At 42.8% G+C, this 19,602-nt stretch overlaps 1 protein-coding gene across 2 annotated transcripts in view; it reads left to right on the forward strand.

Annotated features, from left to right (window-relative positions):
- CHN1 (chimerin 1) overlaps positions 1-19,602 on the forward strand; it is a 92,063-nt gene that overhangs the window by 69,817 nt on the left and 2,644 nt on the right. For both annotated transcript variants that reach the window (XM_054278458.1, XM_054278460.1), the window contains 4 exons: positions 6,856-6,940; positions 16,927-17,100; positions 17,811-17,888; positions 19,011-19,148. In XM_054278458.1, the coding sequence (XP_054134433.1) occupies positions 6,856-6,940; positions 16,927-17,100; positions 17,811-17,888; positions 19,011-19,148 (475 nt within the window). The remainder of the gene's footprint in view (positions 1-6,855; positions 6,941-16,926; positions 17,101-17,810; positions 17,889-19,010; positions 19,149-19,602) is intronic.

A 19,602-nucleotide genomic window follows, 5' to 3' on the forward strand; every position in this document is an offset into this window, starting at 1 on the left:
AGGCCAGAAACTATAACAAACTCTTACTATATTAAGCAGAGCCATTTTTCTGTGACTTCTGACATGAACTCATTTCTATTTCTGATGTTCTGAAAACTGGGGCAGATGCTGATTTGGGGTAAATTGATCTAGTTCCACTGAAAAGAAGATGCTGGATTTTTTATTAGGAACAGAACTGGTACTGGACATATTTTTGAAATATCTTTAATTGAGCCATTGCACTAATAAATGAATATTTAGAGTGAGCTGGGTGCCTCTAGCATAATCCCTGGGGAGAGTCAGTGTGTGTTCCCACAGATAAGAACACCTCAGGAAATTTAATGTTTCTATTAGACTCCTAGGACTTGAGGGGGGAAATGGTTCAAAGGCAGGGAAAATACCTGGAGAACATAACTGGAAAAAAACCTTCTACAAAACTTCTGTGAAGACCTCATCTGCTCTATATTGTTCCTTCTGAAACTCATAAGACAGTTCAATCCAGAAAAGCTTTTAGGCATTGATGGATTTTAGTCTCCTAAAGTATTTATTTAATGTTCCTTGCACTTTTTTTTTTCCCAAAGCAGATTCCAAATAGCACAATATTATTTAAACCTTTCTGGTTTTCTGGTGCTAGTCCCTGAGTTCAGGCTTTGCCACTGATAAAAAATAAGAGAGAGAGAGAAAGCCTTTCTTCTAAATACTTAATTTATTTGGGCTGTAATTCCTTCCCACCACACCAGCAGTTTTTTTAGACTGCACGTGTGGATCCTGTGAGTTTGGCTTGTGCACAGCCCAAAGCCAGACCAGCCCATTTCTCTGGTAAGGCTGGGAAGTGCTCCTCTGAGGAGGACTGGGACTTGGCCTCTAGAAGCTTCTAGTGCATGTTATGCTCTCTCATCAACAGCTTTTCCTCCATATTAGCATTAGGATCCCGACAAAAGCATTCATTTAGGAATTCTCAGGGGTTTATATTCGATTTATACATAAGGTACATATGTAATTCTAAGGTTTATATTCAATTTTCACCTCTAGTTTCAGAATTTTTTCTATGGAAGCATGTATCGAGTAAGTTGGACCTCAAATAAAATTCAAAATGTTCCCATTTCCAGATATCAATTCAAAGAAAATCAGCTTTCCATCCTGAAAGAAAGGTGACCACTTTCACTCAATTTACAAGCAGAAAAGCCAACAACCTGCAATTCTCATTTTTCACTTTGGCTCTTGTAGAGCACAAGCTAACCTCAATTTGCAGTTGTTCGCTCTCTGCTGACACAGGCAGTGCAAAGCAGAGAGCAAACAAGGTCTGACAGTGCTTCTGGCTCCAAATGGGTGAGGATGCAGAGGGAGATGTCCTGCCCCACATTCCCCGTGCCCCCAGCAGCGAGAGCCAGGCTATTTATGCCGCACGCTCTGGGCGAGGCAGGCAGCGCTGACAGCAGCTCTGACAGCTCTCTCCTCTCCAGAGCTGCTGCACAGAGGCACTGGGGAGCTCCCAGGCTGCCTGCCCACGGCTGACACCCCAGCTGGGCTGACCAGGGTCAGCTCTAGGTATGGAGAGGGTCTGTCCTGTGCTCTCGGTTACATTCAGTTCTGTTACACCTTCAGGTGAAAGCAATTATCTTGCAGATCCTGCTCTGCCATGTGGGTTGTCATGGCAGTCTTCTTGCTTCTCAGATTACTTTTCAGCAGCAATATTTGCCTCCCAGGAGAATTACCATGTGCTGGAATACTTGAAGTGCTTTGAGACCCTTGTTTTAGAGGCACTATCAAATCATCATAATAGATACAAGGACAAATTGAAGCATTGCCCAGACTGATGGTTGAGTTTCTCACTCACATCTCTTCTTTATCCTTCACGTCCAGGCAATCTCTGGACCAGGGATGGATGAAAATGCCTATTGGATGCCAGCATGGGTGTGCTCAGTGCCTGATAAAATCAGCTGTGACAGGGAAAACAGATGTTAATAATACAGGCTGAGTTCATCGTTCTAATTGGGATCTACAATGTCTCCTACATTCAGTTTAAAGCTTGGTAAAGCCCCAGTAGGCAGAATTCAGCTGATGGAATTGCAAATCAGTTAGGACCACTGAGCTGACAGTCTCCATCAGCAGTGTCTCATCATCCTTGGGAATTTGTTTGAAGGACAGTATAGCCAGCAGACCTGAACCTTTGGAGTACCATGTGGTGCAAATGCTGGGGTGTGGCATGTGTTCCCTGGTGCACTCTGAGCCCTGACAAGGCTTCTGCCTGAAGTGTAAGGCTCTGGTAGCCCAGGAGTACAGATCAGCAGTATTTTTCCCATCCTTTTCCAAGGTGATGTATCCCATCCCACAACAGATGGCAATGGCTGGATTTTCCAGACCCTATCACTCTGAGCAGCAGTTTGGTGTGGAGGGCTGTGGAAGGGGTGCTCTGGAGGGAGCAGGGTCTGATGGAACAAGTGTTCAGTGGGGCTGTGGCAGCAGCCTTCAAAAAAGGAGGCTTTTTTTTTGTCCAGACTGTCCCAAACATTTCTGTTATATATGCCCAGTGTTGGTTTTCTATAACTATAGCTTTTCAAGTCCAGCCCTGTTTTCTTCCTGTCAGTGGCTTTGCTAGAGCTCTGCTGATCCACCATCTTCCCTCATATCACATTTACACAGCACTTCACGGATAGTGTCTCATTCTCTTCCTCTCTGCCTTGCTGTGATAAAATGTAAGTCTCCCAGTTAAGAATAAAAATTATCTGCTGGCTCATTCCTGATCTTCAGGTAGCAATCAAGGGTAGCTGAGTAACTGCCTTGGAAAAACCAAAAGCATAAAAAATAAGTGGAGTAACAAGGTGCACGGGTAACTAACTTCAGCAGTGACCTTTATAGAGCTGAGAAATAATGGGCGGAGATCTGCTTGAGGAGTTCACAGCTTGTGGTAGAATCTGCTGTCAGAGTCACTGCCTGATTTTTTATTTGGTTCTCCTAAAATTTTATCCTTTAAAAAAAAAACTTTAAATACAAAACAAAGTAACATTTTTTAATACTCAGAGTTGTTAATCACGAGAATTAAGCTATTTTTCCTTGTGTTAAGAAAATACTTTTTAAGGCTGAGCAAAAAGCTTCTCCTACATAGTTCACAGTAGTAACATGTTTATTATGCCTTGTTTTTAGTGCAGGAGAGTTCTAAATAGAAATGCCTAGGGTATAAACCTAACAAGAGGCTCTCTTCTTACCTCAGACTTGCAGGACAGCTTAGTAATAGTATTTTATATAGTTTCTGAAGCAGATATTTGTCTTTAAAATTATCTAGACTTTTGTTTTAAATTAACTTGTAAAATTCCAAGAGAAGAAAATCAAGATTAAAACCAGTTTAATTTGCTCTCCCACTCAGTCATTTCCCAGATTCTTTTACAAAATTATTCCCATTTGGAAAGAGAGAAAAGGAGATTTTTGGGTGGGAGTGAGACTGGAAGGATTGGGAGATGTAAAGCCACAGTTGGCAATCCTGCTCTCTCACATTTCATAAGACAGTAAAATCTGCATATTGCAGATGCTCTTTTTTACAAGGAGAAAGCAACCCCTTGTAATTTAAGTCAGGATCTCTGGGACTCTGCTGGGTGTGTTTTTAGAAATTTTTCTGGAAATCATCTTTTAGTTTTGAAAACAGACAAGTTGCTTGGCTAGTTTTTAGGATAGGAAATTAAATATAAAATCAGAATGCTGTGTTAAACAGTGTCATGTGATAAATGCAGTATTGTTTGCAGGTGCTGGCTCTTGAACTAGCAAAGGGATTCTAAGGTGTTTCTTTTTAGTTGCCAGACCCCACCCATCCTCTAACTAGGATTGGAGGCTGTTCTGACCTACCTCAGAAGACCCATTTTTCACTATTTCCTGGCATCACTGACTGTGTCTGATTTAATTCCCAGGGAGGGTGTGTATTCAGAGCAGGGCAGGGTTAGGTGTCCAGTTCCACTGCACAGAAGTGGGAATGTTGATGCTCTGGGAAAAGAAAGCTCTGCTCAGAAACAGAGGCTTCAGAGCTGATCTTGTAGGGCTGTTTACACCAGGGCTGGAAGGACATGGTGACCTTTGGGCCTCCTGTTTAATATTGCCAGAGAACCTCCCATCTCATAAGGATGAAGCAAGGCAGGGCATCATGGGACACAGAAAAACCTACCCTCACCTTTTAATCTGCTTTGAGTTTGCAATCAGAATAATGGATAAGAAATAGTAATTTGGATGGGGCAGCACAGAGCAGAGTAGGCTCTGGGTAAATCCAGCTGATGATATGGAAAGGCATTTCAGTATTTGGATGAAGCCTGGCTGCATGGGATGAGACAGAAGTGCTGAAGCTGTTGAGACAGTGGTTCTGAAGGGCAAAGTCAGTCCAACCAGCACAGGCACTGTTGGTAGGGAAGAAGAGAGTCCACCTTGTCCTTGTCATTTTTAAGTTGATGATGAGTCATGTAAACTCTTGTGAGGAGCAGGCTGAGAGCCAGGATGATACCAGGGGAGCTGGCTGTGGTAGTTACTAAACATAAGAGAAACTGAGCTCATTAGAAAAGTTCATAATATTAAAAATGTAAGGAAAAGGCTAGAGTGGCAGATTTGGGATGTGATAGACCCTGCAGAAGAGTTTCTAAGGAGAATCAGGAGGAGATGGAAACATGCAGGCAGTGGTGGGGAGCAAGATGCCAAGGAAGAATGGTCACTGCTAAAACAGCCAGTTAGAGACAGGACATCTGAGGTTTAGTGAGTAACAACACTGGGGGGGGGGGGGGGGGGGGGCTCTGGAAAAGCCAAGCTGGGACTCCAGCACCTAAGGACAGCATTAAAAATGCTTCAGCAAATAGAACATTCAGTGATTTGATGTTTGATGAATCAAAAGCAGCAACCACAGAGGCACAAGGTAGGATAGTATAATTCTTTTTATTTAGAAAGAACTAATAATGTATCCGTCAGCATTTTAAGGAACAAAATTCCCCTCCTTTGTGCAATCAGAGATACTGAAAACAAAACAACTTAGGAAACTGAAAAATATGGTGAAAAGAAATTCTTTATTGTCCACACTTGTGAAATGTCAATTTTGTTTCAATTTTCCTCGATGGGATTTTTGAGAAGTATTTTAAAGAAGTATGTTTCAGGGGGAATTTGACCCAAAAAAAAAAAAAGGGGAGACCCAAATGATGCCTTCTTTTTTTCCCTGAAAAACTTCTGTTAGTCCTGCAGGCATGAAAGCACAATGCTTTGCTTCAGCATATTAGAATGTTCTTATTCTGGGAAAAGAACACTGCCAAAAATCTGGATAAAAACCACCAGTCTGCAGAAGAAAGTCAAAATGATGTGGGTAGTGCAGGTGGGTAACAAAGTGAATGGTGTGAAAAATCTCTTTGTGGTGAGAGGAAAAACGAAAATGGAGAGTACAGCTGCTGACAGTCTTGTCATCGTTTGCTTTGTGGAAGCCAGCCAGAGCTGCAGGGAGAAGAGGCCTGGTGGAGCACATGTCCCCTTCCAGAGGCAGGTGGGTGGGTGGGGACAGGCAGGGCAGGGCACTGGCACCGGGGCTGGTTTGGAGCAGGCAGTCAGGAGTCACCTGGCACAGATGTGCATGTGAATTACTTGGTGAATTCAGCAGGAACTTTCCAGAGTGTCTCAGCAATGTTTCTGCTGCTCTGGGAGTGCCCAGGAGGCTGCAGACCTTCCTGTGGCTGAATTGCAGGGTGCTGCTCTGCAGTGTCATTGTGGGGGTGTCAGCTGGATCCAGCTGCCCCTTACACCAGTGGCATGGGGGACACTTGCCACCACACCTCAGTCAGGCCACTTTGCTGTTCTTTCAGTGTTCGTAGCCAGAGCTGTGTGCAGATGTCAGGAACAAACATTTCCCCCAGCTCCTTCTCCCTCCTGCTCCACACTGATCCAACCAGGCACTGCACACACGTGAGGTTACTGCCTGCTCCCACACCCACTCAGCAACTCTGAGGAGCTGAGTGACTCCAGCCTAAAGCAGTTTTGCTGTATTTCACTGCAAATTTCATTTCTTTATGATCATCAGCTACTAATTTTATTTTCAGCCTGTCTACTCTAAATAGCAGCTCAAAGCCTTTTACGCTGGCTAAGGAAGTAATGATTTTCTCTGTAAAGAATCCTGTGGTTTCCTACAGCAGGAGCTTTATCAGAATGAAATCAGAAGCAGTTAATGGTGGCTGCAGGATTTGTAACAAGCATGTGAGTCAGGAATGAAAGCAAGCATAGGGTTTTTTTTTCTTCTTTAGCTTTGAATTTTGTCCTGGTTCAGTGGATTATTCTTTTTCATTTTGGGTTTTCAATATGTAGCATTAGTCTGAAGAAAATTAATTTCCTGTTGGAGGTGTTCTAAACTGGAAAGTCTCTAGGCAAATGTACAGTATTTCTGTGTGGCACTGGTATTTTTGCCTGGCAGGACTCTTTCCATGTGAGGTGGAATCTTGCAGCCCTCTACCCATTTCACACAGTGCCTTATGAAGAGGAGGCCACAGCTGAAAGCATTTGAGATTGAAAAGTGAACTCTTGCACAGTTGCTGCAAAAGCTTTGCCTTGTGGCCAGACTCCTGCCAAACAGAGGGATGCCAAGAGCTGGGAGAAGGGCTATGCCTTGTCTTGGAGCAGACCCCACAGACCCAGTTCTGCTGCTCGGGATGGCTCAGGATGGAGGACTCTGGTTTTCCACAGGTCTGCAAGAGCCTTGGGTGTTAAATCTTTCTTAGTTCCTTTCTTCCTTTCCTGCAGTGATAAAGGGAAGCTTCCAGAAACTGCATGTGGTGCCTTCAAAGAAGAGGAGTTCTGCACTGTTTACATGTGTTGATGCTGATGTCTGTGAAATGGTGGCTCATTTTCTGTAATTCTCTTTCTGCTGCTCTCTTCCAGGTGCACACGTTCAGGGGCCCGCACTGGTGTGAATACTGTGCCAACTTCATGTGGGGCCTCATTGCTCAGGGAGTAAAATGTGCAGGTAACAGTCATTCAGTGTTCTTTTCCTGAGTCATTCCTCCCCTTGTAACTCTGTAATGTGCAGCCGGGGCCAGGGTCAGTCTGCTCCCTGCTCGGTGGAAGGAGGAGATGTATCCACTCTGCTGCTGCTGTTTCAGGTGTCTGTTTCACTGACTCACTGGAGTGATGCACAGCACCCCTCCAGCCCTCACAGAGTGGAGACAATCACTATCATTAAGAGATTTTTTTTTCCCCTCATCCTTTTAGAATGGAGGAGAAAATGGACAGATGCACAGCTAGCTTTATTTCTCTGATACCATTCCATGTATTGGTAGGTGTGAGAAAGTCATTGGGGATCTTGATGTGCAAGGTGGACCCCAGCAAATTCCACATTGCTTCTATGAAACAGACATTCGGGTTAATTTTATATATAAACCAGCTGAGTCCCAGCATGCCACAGAGCCTAAATCACATCTCCTACTTGCAGACTGAAAAGGGATGATGAATAAGGGATGCCTCCTGAAATGTTACATAAACACTCAGGTGCTGGTAGAAATGTATTACACGCATGGGTATCACTGCAGGCATTGCCGAATAAAGCCTCTCCAAAGGAAAACAGTTGGACAGTTTTATTGATAAGGTTCTTCTGAAAGGAAAGGACAGTCGGCTTTCTTTCAAAGGCAGAGAAAAGGATCAAAGTGTTCCAAATAGTTTGCTGTATTTAAAAAGCATTTTATGACATTCTAGCAAAGCGTATTTATAAAAATAGTGCAAAGAGATGTTGATGTATGAAGACCTGCTTACGTTGCCCTGGAAACTGAATTTTCAAGCTAATTTAAGAAAATCTGCTCTGTCTAAAGCTTTCTGAAGTCTTGTCTCAAGCAAATAAGAAGGCTTTTTATCTCAGAACTGCAAAGTGATGTAATATTTAAAATCATTTCTAGCCACATAAGATTGAAATATTTTTAAATTCTTCCCCATAACTATTTGAATGCAATACTTTGTTGTTACCATTACAGTCTGCACCGTCCGGGATGCATTAGAGAGTGCAGCTCTGTTTTAAGACATGATTATGCAAAAATGGCATTTCTTTGCTCAGTATTTTCCCTCTACTAAGAATACAGGATTACAGCCATGTCCTCCACTTGTGAGTGAAGATTGTTAGTACATTTTACTGCTCTTGATTTTGATACAGGGTGTACAGTGCTAGGAGAGGAAGAGGAGGCTTGATTTTGGTTTTCTGATAGTATGTTTTTGATTACACTTGAATCAGTAAGTGTGCCATCTTTATTCCTTGCCTAAGATTCCTCCATTTGGGCATTTAGGAGAGATACCAAATATTTTGCAGATTGATGTTAGGTAACTTTGATCCAGAAAAAGAATAAAAATAAACAGTATGAAGGCTTGCAATGCTGCATGGCACTGTGGAATTAATATTGTTGCCTTTACAATTAAATCCAAAATGCTTATTATTTTGTACTGCCTTTTTTTTTCTTTTAACTGAAGTACAGCTGATTTTCTGGATTTATGCAGATTTTTCAAAATTGTGGGTTTCCAAAAGCTTCCAAAATCTGGTTTTCTTTCCTGCTTATGAGGATGGTAATAAGTACTGCATGCATCCATTCTCCTCCTTGCAGCATAAGGAGCATATGTGTATTAGATGACTTCATAGGTTCAGAAACTATAATTAGGGCTTTCTGTCTTGTGTGAGGTTTCACCTCAGTGTTGGTAGCTTCCAGTAGTTTCTATGGTCTTATTTGTGTTGTAAAATCCCATGTTGTACAACCATGCTTGTGAAGTGTCAGTGAGGATTTGGTGTGGGGTGAGGCTGCAGCAGTGTCTGCCTGCTCCCACAGCTGAGGCTGTGCAGCCATCAGAGCCAGGAGCTGCCCAGATCTGGGCATTTCAGGGAAATATTGGAGGTGCACAGACACAGAACAGTGCTAATGTACCCATGTAGGGGAACTCAGGCTTGAGTGGTGGGAGTTTGGCCAAGTTTATGTGATCTTACAGTGCTTTAAAAAAATTTTTGCTTCTGAACTGAGTCATTTTAATATGGAAACAATGAGGCACAGTAAACCAGGATCCACATGAGGCCTTTGGTTTTCAGAGTGGGTTTGTACTCAAAAAAAAAAATTATCGTTTTTTAGCAGGATGCAGCCCACTTGAATTCAAGTGGGATTCAATGCCACTTCAGGGAAATCCACGAAATCTGTTTGGTGGTCTGTATAATCATTTTATTGAAAATACCTACAAGCAAAACTGCATGGATCATATGTAATTTTATACTTTTTAAAGCATTTACTTTTTATAGCAAACAGTTGCACATCTCAAGAGGACTCTATGTGCTGTACAGAAGTGATGAGTTTAACAAATAGAAAGGGATTACTGCATGGGCTACTCTCAACCATTTAAAATCCTATTCTGTGCAGAAGCACAAAAACATGCAAAAAGAGAAGTGTAGGACAGTCCAAGACTGGACAGCAAAGATAAATGTCACCCATTTCAGAAAGGAGGAAGAGCCAGTGGAAAAAACAGAGCTTATTTCTACTGGCTGATAGCTTATGTTACACAAAGTAAGCCAATCCTTTAAAAAATTATCAGCCAGAACTAAACATTTATAAGAGTACACATGCCATAGCAACCAGCAAGGATGCCTTAGCAAATCCAGCTGGAGTCATGCTTTGTTTCAGTCCAGCATGGCTGAATGTGTCTCTCTGCCAAAACACAGACTGGAGTGTGGTCAGGATCCTGTCAGGTGCAGTTCTGTATTATCAGTTCCTGGAAGGTGGATTCTCCCTAACTTATCCTTGTTCAGCTTTTATGGTAGATGAAGAAGGAGGACTGTCTCTTTTCCTGCCTCAAAGATGAGAGGTAAATGTAGGCACCACATTGGACACCCGATGAATGGTTGTTGGTTGAAATGAGATGTTGGGTGTTACCTGGACTGCAAAGGTTTGGGGGTTAATACAAAATACCAAACATGAGAGGAACTTCATGGTCTTCCAAACTAGAACTTGGGGTGATGTCTGGGATTTGGATCCTGTAGGAAATTAATTGGTGGTTGCAGTATGTAAGTAGAAATTATTGAAGCAGTATTTGAAATTATAATGCCATCACTTTGTGTAAACACTGAAGGTCAGTAGAAGTTAATGAAGACATAAGATTTTACCCCAGAACAAAATCCAATGAATGAACTTAGAAAAATGTATTCTTAGTTAACATTCCTCCTCTGTAAAGCTCTCCTATGTTCACAGGGTTCATCCCAGTGCCCAGAATGTGTTCAGAAGAGAAACTGTAACAATATTCAAAGAAAATTTGTAGATGTGCACCAGCTGGTTCTCTTCATGAATGACACAAACATGTAACTCACAGTAGCATTACCAGAGTAGTGTGTTGTCAGAGACTGGACATTGCTGATGCTGTTCTGTGCTGCCCAAGTGGAATGGCAGAGTGGCAGAACAGTGGATTTGTAAAGCTGCACCTGTCTCCAGCCCATCAGAGCTCTCCAAGTCCTTCACCTGCTTTTGCTTGTTGTTCCTCATGAATAAGCAGTTAAAGCAGATTTTTTTTTTAACAGGCTGGTTACAAAGCATTAATTAGCTTATCTTAAAGATAACTTTTTTAATATATCTGTTTCCCTGGATGCTTTTGGTGGTATTTTGGGTTGTTCCTAATAATACCAGGCAGCACCACCCTCTGAGGCTGTACACAAAGCACCATTGCTGCAGCCTTCATGGGTTTGCTGCAGACTATCTCAGCCTGCTACATGTGTAGCATTTCCTGTCTTCTGCTTTCCTTGGAGCAGGTAACTTCTCTCTGAAGAGCTGATAGAAATTAATTTGCAGCTGAACTATCAGTGTGCAGATAATCAGCTCCCACTGACAGACCCCAAGCAATACTGCTGCCAGCCCTAACCACAGTAAGATCTGGGAGTTCATTTTCAAAAAGCTAAAGTACAGTCTCAAAGCAGAATTGTTTTGTCAATTACTGCTTAAGTGTTTAATTTCCCCATTTCATCCATGTCCTTCTCCAGCAGTTGAAAGATGTGCAGCTGCCCCATTTCCTTTGCTATTTGTTTTGCCTTGCTATGAATCCTTTGTGTTGGACAGCCCTGTGTCGCTCCATTGGTGTGTAAGAATGGAGGGGAGCACAAAGGAGCCTGCCCATCCTCAGGCACTGATTGTGCAGGCAGAGTGCTCATGCTTCCTGTGCCTGGAAAAACAGCTGATGCTCTTGTGACTAAAGTCAGCAAAGGGAAGGGGAAGGTGTTCTCATCACATTGCCCACTCTCAAGGTATTTTGCATGGCTCAGTCAAGAAAAGCTTCCCCGGTGCCCACGCTTGTGCCTTACAAACACATCCAAGCTCCTTCCGAGATGAGCACCCGGATTCTGCTGGTTGGGGAATGCTGGCACAGACAGTCAGCCCAGCCAACCCAAAGAGCAAAGGCAGGGCTGTGGGAAGGGGCTGGACAGCAGCCCCTGGCCACCAGCAGGTGCTGATGCTGTTGGAGATGTGTGCTGCCTGACAAGCTGTTCACCAGCGCGGGATCTGGTGGTGTTCCTGCAAGAAATGAGCTCCGGAATTTTGAAATGCTAATCAGACAGCTCAGCCTTGCTTCAGAGCCGTTCCCAAGGGGAAGCTATTCTGCAGATATATATTCTTGAAGCTGTAAGTCCTAAAAGCAGCTTTATCTCCAAGCCCACACAGAGCTGGAAGCCTTGAAGAAGGCAGTGGCCCAGGCAGGGAGCTGTCGAGCAGGTAGGCAGGTATCGTGGCAGGAAGCCTGGGGACTTCCTGAACAAACTGACTCTAATCTTGCAAAACTTCTATAAAATGAAACCATTGTCACTGAGTGTTTTGGAGGCACAAATATAAGTATTCTTTTAATTTGAGATAAGGGAATATTGGCTGGTTTGATGGGCTTTTTTTCTTTTTGTTTCATCAGCCCTGATTTTTCGGTAGCATTAGGTAATTATGTTGCCAAGTAACTAGCTGCCCTCTTGAAACTCCTGTCTTAAAATAATGTGCCCTGTAGTGCATGGTACAGTGATGTGGATGAAAGGAGATTTTAGGGAGCATACTCATATGTATGGAAGCAATTTTTGCCATGGGGCTGCTAAGTGAAGTGGCTTAAGGCTCTGGTGGGACCAGGGCTGCTTCCAGATGTGCATTGCAGATGAACACATAGCACATGCTCGAGGCACTGTGGCAGCTCCAGTGCGGCCACCCAAGCTGCAGCCACGCAGCTGAGGAGGAGGAGGGAGAGGGCAGACCTTCACGGCACCCTGCTGGACCGTGCTTGGAAGCACAGAGTGCTGCATGTGAGGCCACTGGGGCTGCTGCCTCCCTCGCCTGTTGGAACACGCTGCATCCATGAAACAGAAAACGCTGCTCCCTCTGCTACAGAAAAAGTGATACATTTTTAAAGAAAAGCTACGAGCTCATGAGTGATGTATGAGAGCAAATGGCTTTCTAACCTTTTCACCCTTGCAAGAAGGAGCAATGCCAGTACTTAGTGCTTGTGTAGAGCCCTGTGTCAGCTCAGGTGTGAGGATGTTGCCCTGTCTGGTCGGTGCTGCAATGGACCAGCCCAAGGCAGCACTCGGTGCCAGCACTGCAGCTCTGTGCTCCCCACCCTCCTACACTTAGCACAAATCTCAGAAGAGTCTTTCAAGACTTCTTGCAGATAGTGTATATCTGCCCTTTAGCTCTTAAAGCTGCTCTTCAGAGCAATAGAAGGCATCAATTTTGGGGGAATAATTTGGAGATATAATTAGAGTGATGTATGTAGCACATGGTATCGTTCTGATGGAGCATGATCAGCAGCCATGTTAGCCAGTAAATCATCAACCAAAGGAAATCTAAAACTGACTGAATTCAAATCAACAGTATAACAAAACATGACAGCTAAGTATATTTGAGTCTCTGCAAATATTTATACTGTGTGCTCATGGGGCAGTAGTAGCATACATCTATCTGTTGGTTCTGCTCATGCATTTAATATGAACATGTTATTTGTTCTCTTAGCCCTGTGGACTAACATCAGTATTAGCTATTTCTCTAACATTACCAGACCTTTTCTAGGCATCATAGGAAACTATTGTCAGGCTGGTTTTAAATTTACTACTTCTCATAGAAGTAATGTCACAGCCCATCTGAACTCCTAGATCAATATGCTGTTAAAGCCAGGGCGGCTTTCAGACCTGTCATCTGAAATTACTGTCTGTGCACCCTCCTTAAATTTCCAAACTTCCTATAAACTCTTGAATTTATGACTGCATTGGTTTTGGTCCATGTGGTATATTTGAAAGGTGGTCACAGTTTGATAGCACTGTAAAAGGAGCAGTAAGAGTGACTTACAATTCTACTTCTGAAATCATCTCTATAAGGTGAACCTGATTAACTGAAGTCAGCAGAAGTTTTACTATTGACCTGCAAGAGCTCATGACTGTATCTTTTACATCTGTCCTGTATTATTCTAAGATTTATCAGCAGATACAATGCTTTAGGGGGATTTCTCTGAAGCTCCTCACCAGCCAGCAGGTTCTGTAAGAAATGGGTAAGGCTCCTGGTTACTTTAGATCCAGAGTAAAGCTGCTATTCTGGATTTATTTTGACATAATGAAAAGTAAATAGGCCCTCAGTTTGAAGTTAAATTAATCCTCTTGGTCTTAATGAACCCAGCCAAATTACAAAGCTCATGTGCAAACAAGGCCAGCAGTCCTAAGACTTTACCCCACGGCAGCATGCAGGGAGATTTAGGACTTGGCTTTCCTCTTCCTTCCCACTTGATTCTAAAATAATGACTTGTGGAGCTTTTAAAGCATCTGCAGTGAGAACAGAGGACCTTTTTTGTTTTATTTAACACTGTTCAGTTTGCAGTACAATTCCTGTTGTTTAGGCCTGACAAGTAAGTTGAGTATAGTTAAGTCCAGAACTGGGACATAGCCAGTGCTCTGTGGAGAGGAGGACTGACCTCCTGCCATGGGGCTTTTGAGCTTGGTGGAGTTAGCAAGACATCATCCTTAGCTATCAGCTGAACCAGAAGTGAGTGAAGTGACTGAGACATGGATGTTTGCCTTCTATGAAGGATTGTCAACTGAGGCTAGAGGCCCACTTGGTTCAGGAGGCACAGCACTGGTGAGTTTCAGGTTCTTCATTGGAAAAAAATTCCATCTTCTGATGTAAATTCACTGAAATAACCTTGATATATTTACTGATATGAAATTGCTAAAGTAAGATGGTTTTCTGTGCTTACACAAGAGGCAAGAAGCCGTAGTTATTACAAGGACACCACACAGCCCAATAATCCTGGACATAAGGCTCACATGTTTTCTAAACATTAGGTATCTGAAATATTTCCAGGTTTTAAATCTTTCTCAGGAGTGTTGATAAGCCCTTAAGCAGTGGGTTGGTGCATAAAATCTAATCAAATGCAAAGGAAGAACAAATGAGAGAGGAGAAAAGTTAACTTCTGCATTTGTAATTATTATTCTAGGATTAATGAGGTCAGGTTCAAAGCCTATCTGACTCTATGGGATTAGCAATAACACAATTACTGTCAGAAGCAAGGTCTTCACAATGAAAACATCTCTGTAAATTGAGATTTTAATGAATTGAAACTTTCTTGTATATAAATATAATTAAGATTATCTCAGTCAAGGCAATAATTGGTATAACTCAAGTGTAAGATACTTGGGAGTATGTATTTTTTCTTTTTTTTTTTCTTTTTTTTTTTGTGTATTTTTTTCTTAATTATCCTTGGGTTCCCAGAAATGTGACTCTGAGCTATACTGCTGTTTGTGTGAAGCAGCTAATTTGCACTCACAGAATCCTTCAATCCTTCATCCCTCATGAGTGAGGTGCTGCCATCCCAGTGTTGTAGACATCATTTTTGATATACAGATATTTCATACTTGTTGGAAGAGGTGCTTCTTGAGGCAATTTTAGGAATTGTATGTACAATAATTATATTTTCATTTGTAAATACTATTATTGCAATGTTAAGGTTTATTCCTAAATAAAGGAAGTCAAGATTTAAGATTTCTTATGTGGTCTCAATTTGCTTCCCTTGTGTGTGTGTTAAGATGTTGCCTCTAATTATTTGACTATTTTTTATTTTTACTCCCTTATTTTCTCTTTATTTTGAAAGCAGACTGCTTGATAGCACCTATTCAGTATTTTGTCCTGTTTTTAAAAGTGCTGGTGTTACTAATGACACAGCATTCAAACCTTACACCAAAGATTACTTATTTTACCTTTGCATTTCCACAAACATTTATTGATTTGGTTCTCCAAGACCCAGAGGAGGCCAGAGCAGCTTCTCCTTGCTGTGTTACAGCTGGGGCAGAGACTCAGTAGAGGGCTCAGGTCACACGTTTCAGTGAATGTGGGTTTCCTATTTAAAGCACAGAGAGACCTGGTTTTTCAAAATTGAGGTAAAATGTGGCACAGGGCACAGATATTTAAAGCAAAGGCAAGTGGCTGCCTGGCAGGCTCAGAGTTTCTTTGTTCTGTGCCCCAAAACCACAGGTAGGGGGATGCTGGGCGTGTGGTCACTTTGGGGTCTTTGAGCACTTGACTAAATGTGGGATTTACGTGCGTGCTCAGGTGGAAGCAAGGCTGTCCCTGTTCCCTCGTTGCCAGCACTGGGGAGCCCAGGTGCCCAGAGCACTGTTCCCCCAGGGCAGGGCAGCACTGGGGTCTGGGCTGTGCCCAGGAGGGCCCGGGGGGCACCCTGTGTGTGTGCAGGGTTTGGGTGGGAGGCATTGCCCACGGTGGGTTCACAACACAGAGCCACAGCCAGGAGGGAAATCAGCACCACAGCTCCCTGCCCGGGCATTCCCTGCTCCTCAGGGGGAACAGAGGTCACTCCTGCACAGAAAGACCTCCAGAGAATCAGCCATTGCATCTGGATCAGGATCTGAGCAAGTTTTGATGGATTGAAGGTGACATGCCAAACTTTAATTGCAACCAGAGGATCCTAAGTGACAAATCCGGTTGTTTTACAGGCCTTTTAAGTAAACAGAGTGCTTTTAGCAGCAGGCTGCAGCTGACTGAGTGGAAATTAAACCTAGCCATGAATTCTGGGGTTTACTGTTCTGGAAAGAACTAAGTCACATAACTTGGAGCTTTAATGGAGGTACAAGTATTGGCAAAATCAGCAGGAACAAAAAAACAGGAAGGGATTCTCAGTAGATAGATACCCAGTCCTGCAGTGAGAGAAGAAAGTACAGATTTTCATCAGGGTATTGATCCTTCAAGCTCCTCCATCCCTTGATGCTGTGACAGTCAGGGCACTGGGGCTGGCAGGGCAGGGGCCCCTGTGTGTCCCAAGTGCCCCTCAGGGCATGGCAGCCACCCTCGCTGGGATGTGCTGCTGTTCTCTCTGGGCTCGGCTGTTTCCTGGCAAGCACCTGGCAGTGTGCATGGCAGAACAGGGGAGGTGGCACTGGGCAGAGGCACAGGGTCAGTGCTGGGGTCAGCTCCCCTCCAGGCAGGGCAGGGCTGCACACCTGTCCCTGAAGTGGCTCAGGTACTGGCACTGCCTTGCCAGCTCGCTGCAGAGGGGTTGTAGCCTGTTTGTATCCCAGTCCCTACCTTCATCCCCCCTAGGAGATGTCTAAAGTGCCAGGTCCAGGGCTGCATGGAAGATGGAGGTGTTAGGAATTTCTTGGGAGAAAAGTCTTCATTGTGACAGCAGTGTGTATAATAGTGCTGGGGAACATAATTGACCTCTAGCTCTTCATTTGAAAAAACATATGGAAAAGTTGTCACTCTGTGTTAGACCTTTTAGAAACAGAATAAATGTCTTGGGTAAGAAATCCTTCTGACTTCAGGGCTGTCCCTTCTTCAGGTATTTGGTGCTTAAGGGCCCTGAAGAGAAGTAACTGCTGTGAGCTGAGGTCAGATCCTGCCGGAGCCATTTGTACTCCCCAGCACTGATCTCAGAATACATTTTCAGCAAACACCAGCCTAATCATGTTTTCATTTTTTTCCTCAGATTGTGGTTTAAATGTGCACAAGCAATGTTCCAAGATGGTCCCAAATGACTGCAAGCCAGACCTGAAGCATGTCAAAAAAGTGTACAGCTGTGACCTTACCACGCTAGTAAAAGCACACTTCACCAAGAGACCAATGGTGGTGGATATGTGCATTAGGGAAATTGAATCTAGAGGTAAGGAATCCTTAATGGACTTTTGTTGCTTTACTGATAATCCATTTAGATTGATCTGGGTCATCTGGGTTTCTGCTGAATGTATGATTGCTCAAAACAGATTTGCACAAGACATTTTATGACTGCCAATTACCCTGCACAGCTAATATTATACTGTGCATTATTTCATGGTTCATACCATTTATAATTTTTATAGATTCTGCTAGAAATTGCTTAATGGGAAGTTACTGCTTTGTAGTTACATATTAGTGCCTATCTTTCCAATAATATATTCATTTTAAAAATTAAATGAATGTGGCAAAACAAAGAGGGTTCATATTAATGTGTTCATTCTTGCTAGTCTCCCTAGCCCACACCGAGTATCCTTTTCTAGAATTAGGGTACTTGTTTTTATTCTGAAATAATGACTGATCATCAAGTATGTTAATCTGAGTTATTTTGAAAAGAGCTGTAATTGGTTTAATACATCCCTTCAGCTCTGAAGTAATTTTTGTAAATATAGCTTAGTGCTGATAGAACAAGGCATCTACTGCAATGGTCAGGGTTAAAAACCCACATAAGGTTTTGTTCTGGAAGAAAAACCTGATAAGGCTTTTAAAGCATGTCTGCTTTTTCTACCTTAAATTAAAAACTTGCCAAGGGAAGAACCAGGTTGAAGGTCACTGTAAAAATCAGGACTAATTCTAATCTTGTTAAAATGTTCATTGCAGGTCTTAATTCTGAAGGACTGTACCGAGTCTCAGGATTTAGTGATCTTATTGAGGATGTCAAAATGGCATTTGACAGAGGTACAGTCTTCCCTGCATGCTGGAACTTGGTGCTGATGTATAAAATATAGACAGTTTTTCTGCAGAGCCTGTGTCTCACGCTCCAGTGCTCTGAAGGAGTCAGACAGGAGGGTGCTGGCAGGAGGGGAGCTGCCCCATCACAAAAGCATATCAGCTTCACCCTGGCCTTTATTACAAAAATCCACTTTTCTCCTTCCATCAGTATCTGTGCTCCAGTAACCATGTGTGTAGGAAGGACAAAGCTTTATGAACTACTGCCCTAGTTTGCAAGTCAAACTGTGCTTGGAGGGGTGGGGGAGGGATAGAGGGTGAGTGCTGAAGTGCCTTAAGAGAGCTGTGCAACTTGAATCCATCTTTCTGGATGAAAGCTCCAAAATAATAAGATGAATGCAATAGTGCAAACAAAGTTTGAATTATTACAGACTAAAAGAAGGTCACTGAGAACAAACTCTTCTCTCTGAGAAAAGCCAGTGGGAAAATTAAAGGGTTTCCAGCTGCAGTCCCTCTATCCCAGTAGAAATCAAGTCCAGAATCCGTGCTGGAAACTCTCTTTCCTGTTTGTCTGGAGGACTGGCCCGATTCGGAGCACATCTGCAGTGTTAGCAGGGTGGGGATGTGCTGCAGAGGCCAAGTTCTGGATGTGTGTCCTCTGCACTTTGGAGTAGGTAGTATGTTCCAGTTAAATGGTGAATACATGTTTTTCCTATAAAATAGGGGGGCTGTGGACAAAGCTGGTTTTCTGCCTTTTACTTTTTTCCCAGACTCCCTGATTTCTCATTCAGTGCTGATGAATGTGTTGTTTTGCAATGCAGTGTGTTCAGAAATAGCTAAATGTCCATACCTTAATACAAGACAGATACTGCAAGTTCACTCAGGCAGGTTCTAAAAAAACCCAAACTGTATTTTTTAGTAATTATTTGAAACAAAGAAAAGATGTGTTATTTTATAAAATGCTTGAGGTTTTCACCCTGAAACCATGAATATCAACGTACAACAACCAAAATCTGTAATTGTTTCCTTTTCAGTAACGTTTGCTTAAGCGGGTTATTATTTTTCTTTTGAATGCTGCTCTACATCTGTTTACATTTCCAAGGCTTTAATATCAGTGCCTTCTCTACACAGATGGGGAAAAAGCTGATATTTCTGTGAATATGTATGAAGATATCAATATTATCACTGGTGCACTTAAACTGTACTTCAGGGATTTGCCAATTCCACTCATCACATATGATGCCTACCCAAAGTTCATAGAGTCTGCAAGTAAGTGTAACACATTTTTTTGTCTGCTTTTCATTCTTAGGCTTTTCTCCTTTTTGTGCAGGACTGTCCTATTTGTTTTGTAGCTGTCCCATCAGTTCTCGCTCTGCATGCCCAATTTAGTAAGGATTGCAGGACTAAACATGCAGTACACATTATGGCCTGACCATGTGATGCTATGTGGGCATGGTTACATTTTCCTTTGCCTTTGTCACCAGGAATGTTTCCTTTTCATCACACATTATGGATTACATCACTGGTGTGTCTTGCATGAGTCCTGGGCACTTGGCAGTGATTATTTAAAGTCTATTGGTTTTATGGTGCCAAAAAGAAGGTGATTTATGGAAATGTTTAGAAATAAGATGTCGTTTGTTTCTGGAGTTGTCCGTTCTGAGTGTTTTCATAAGCTGATAACCACTCATTGTCCCAAAGCCACTTTTGGGGCTGGCCTTGCCGA

The sequence above is a fragment of the Melozone crissalis genome, unplaced genomic scaffold, assembly GCF_028551555.1.
Source record: "Melozone crissalis strain CALT ecotype California unplaced genomic scaffold, PUWL_Pcris_2 ptg000023l_1, whole genome shotgun sequence".
Classification (NCBI taxonomy): Eukaryota; Metazoa; Chordata; class Aves; order Passeriformes; family Passerellidae; genus Melozone; species Melozone crissalis.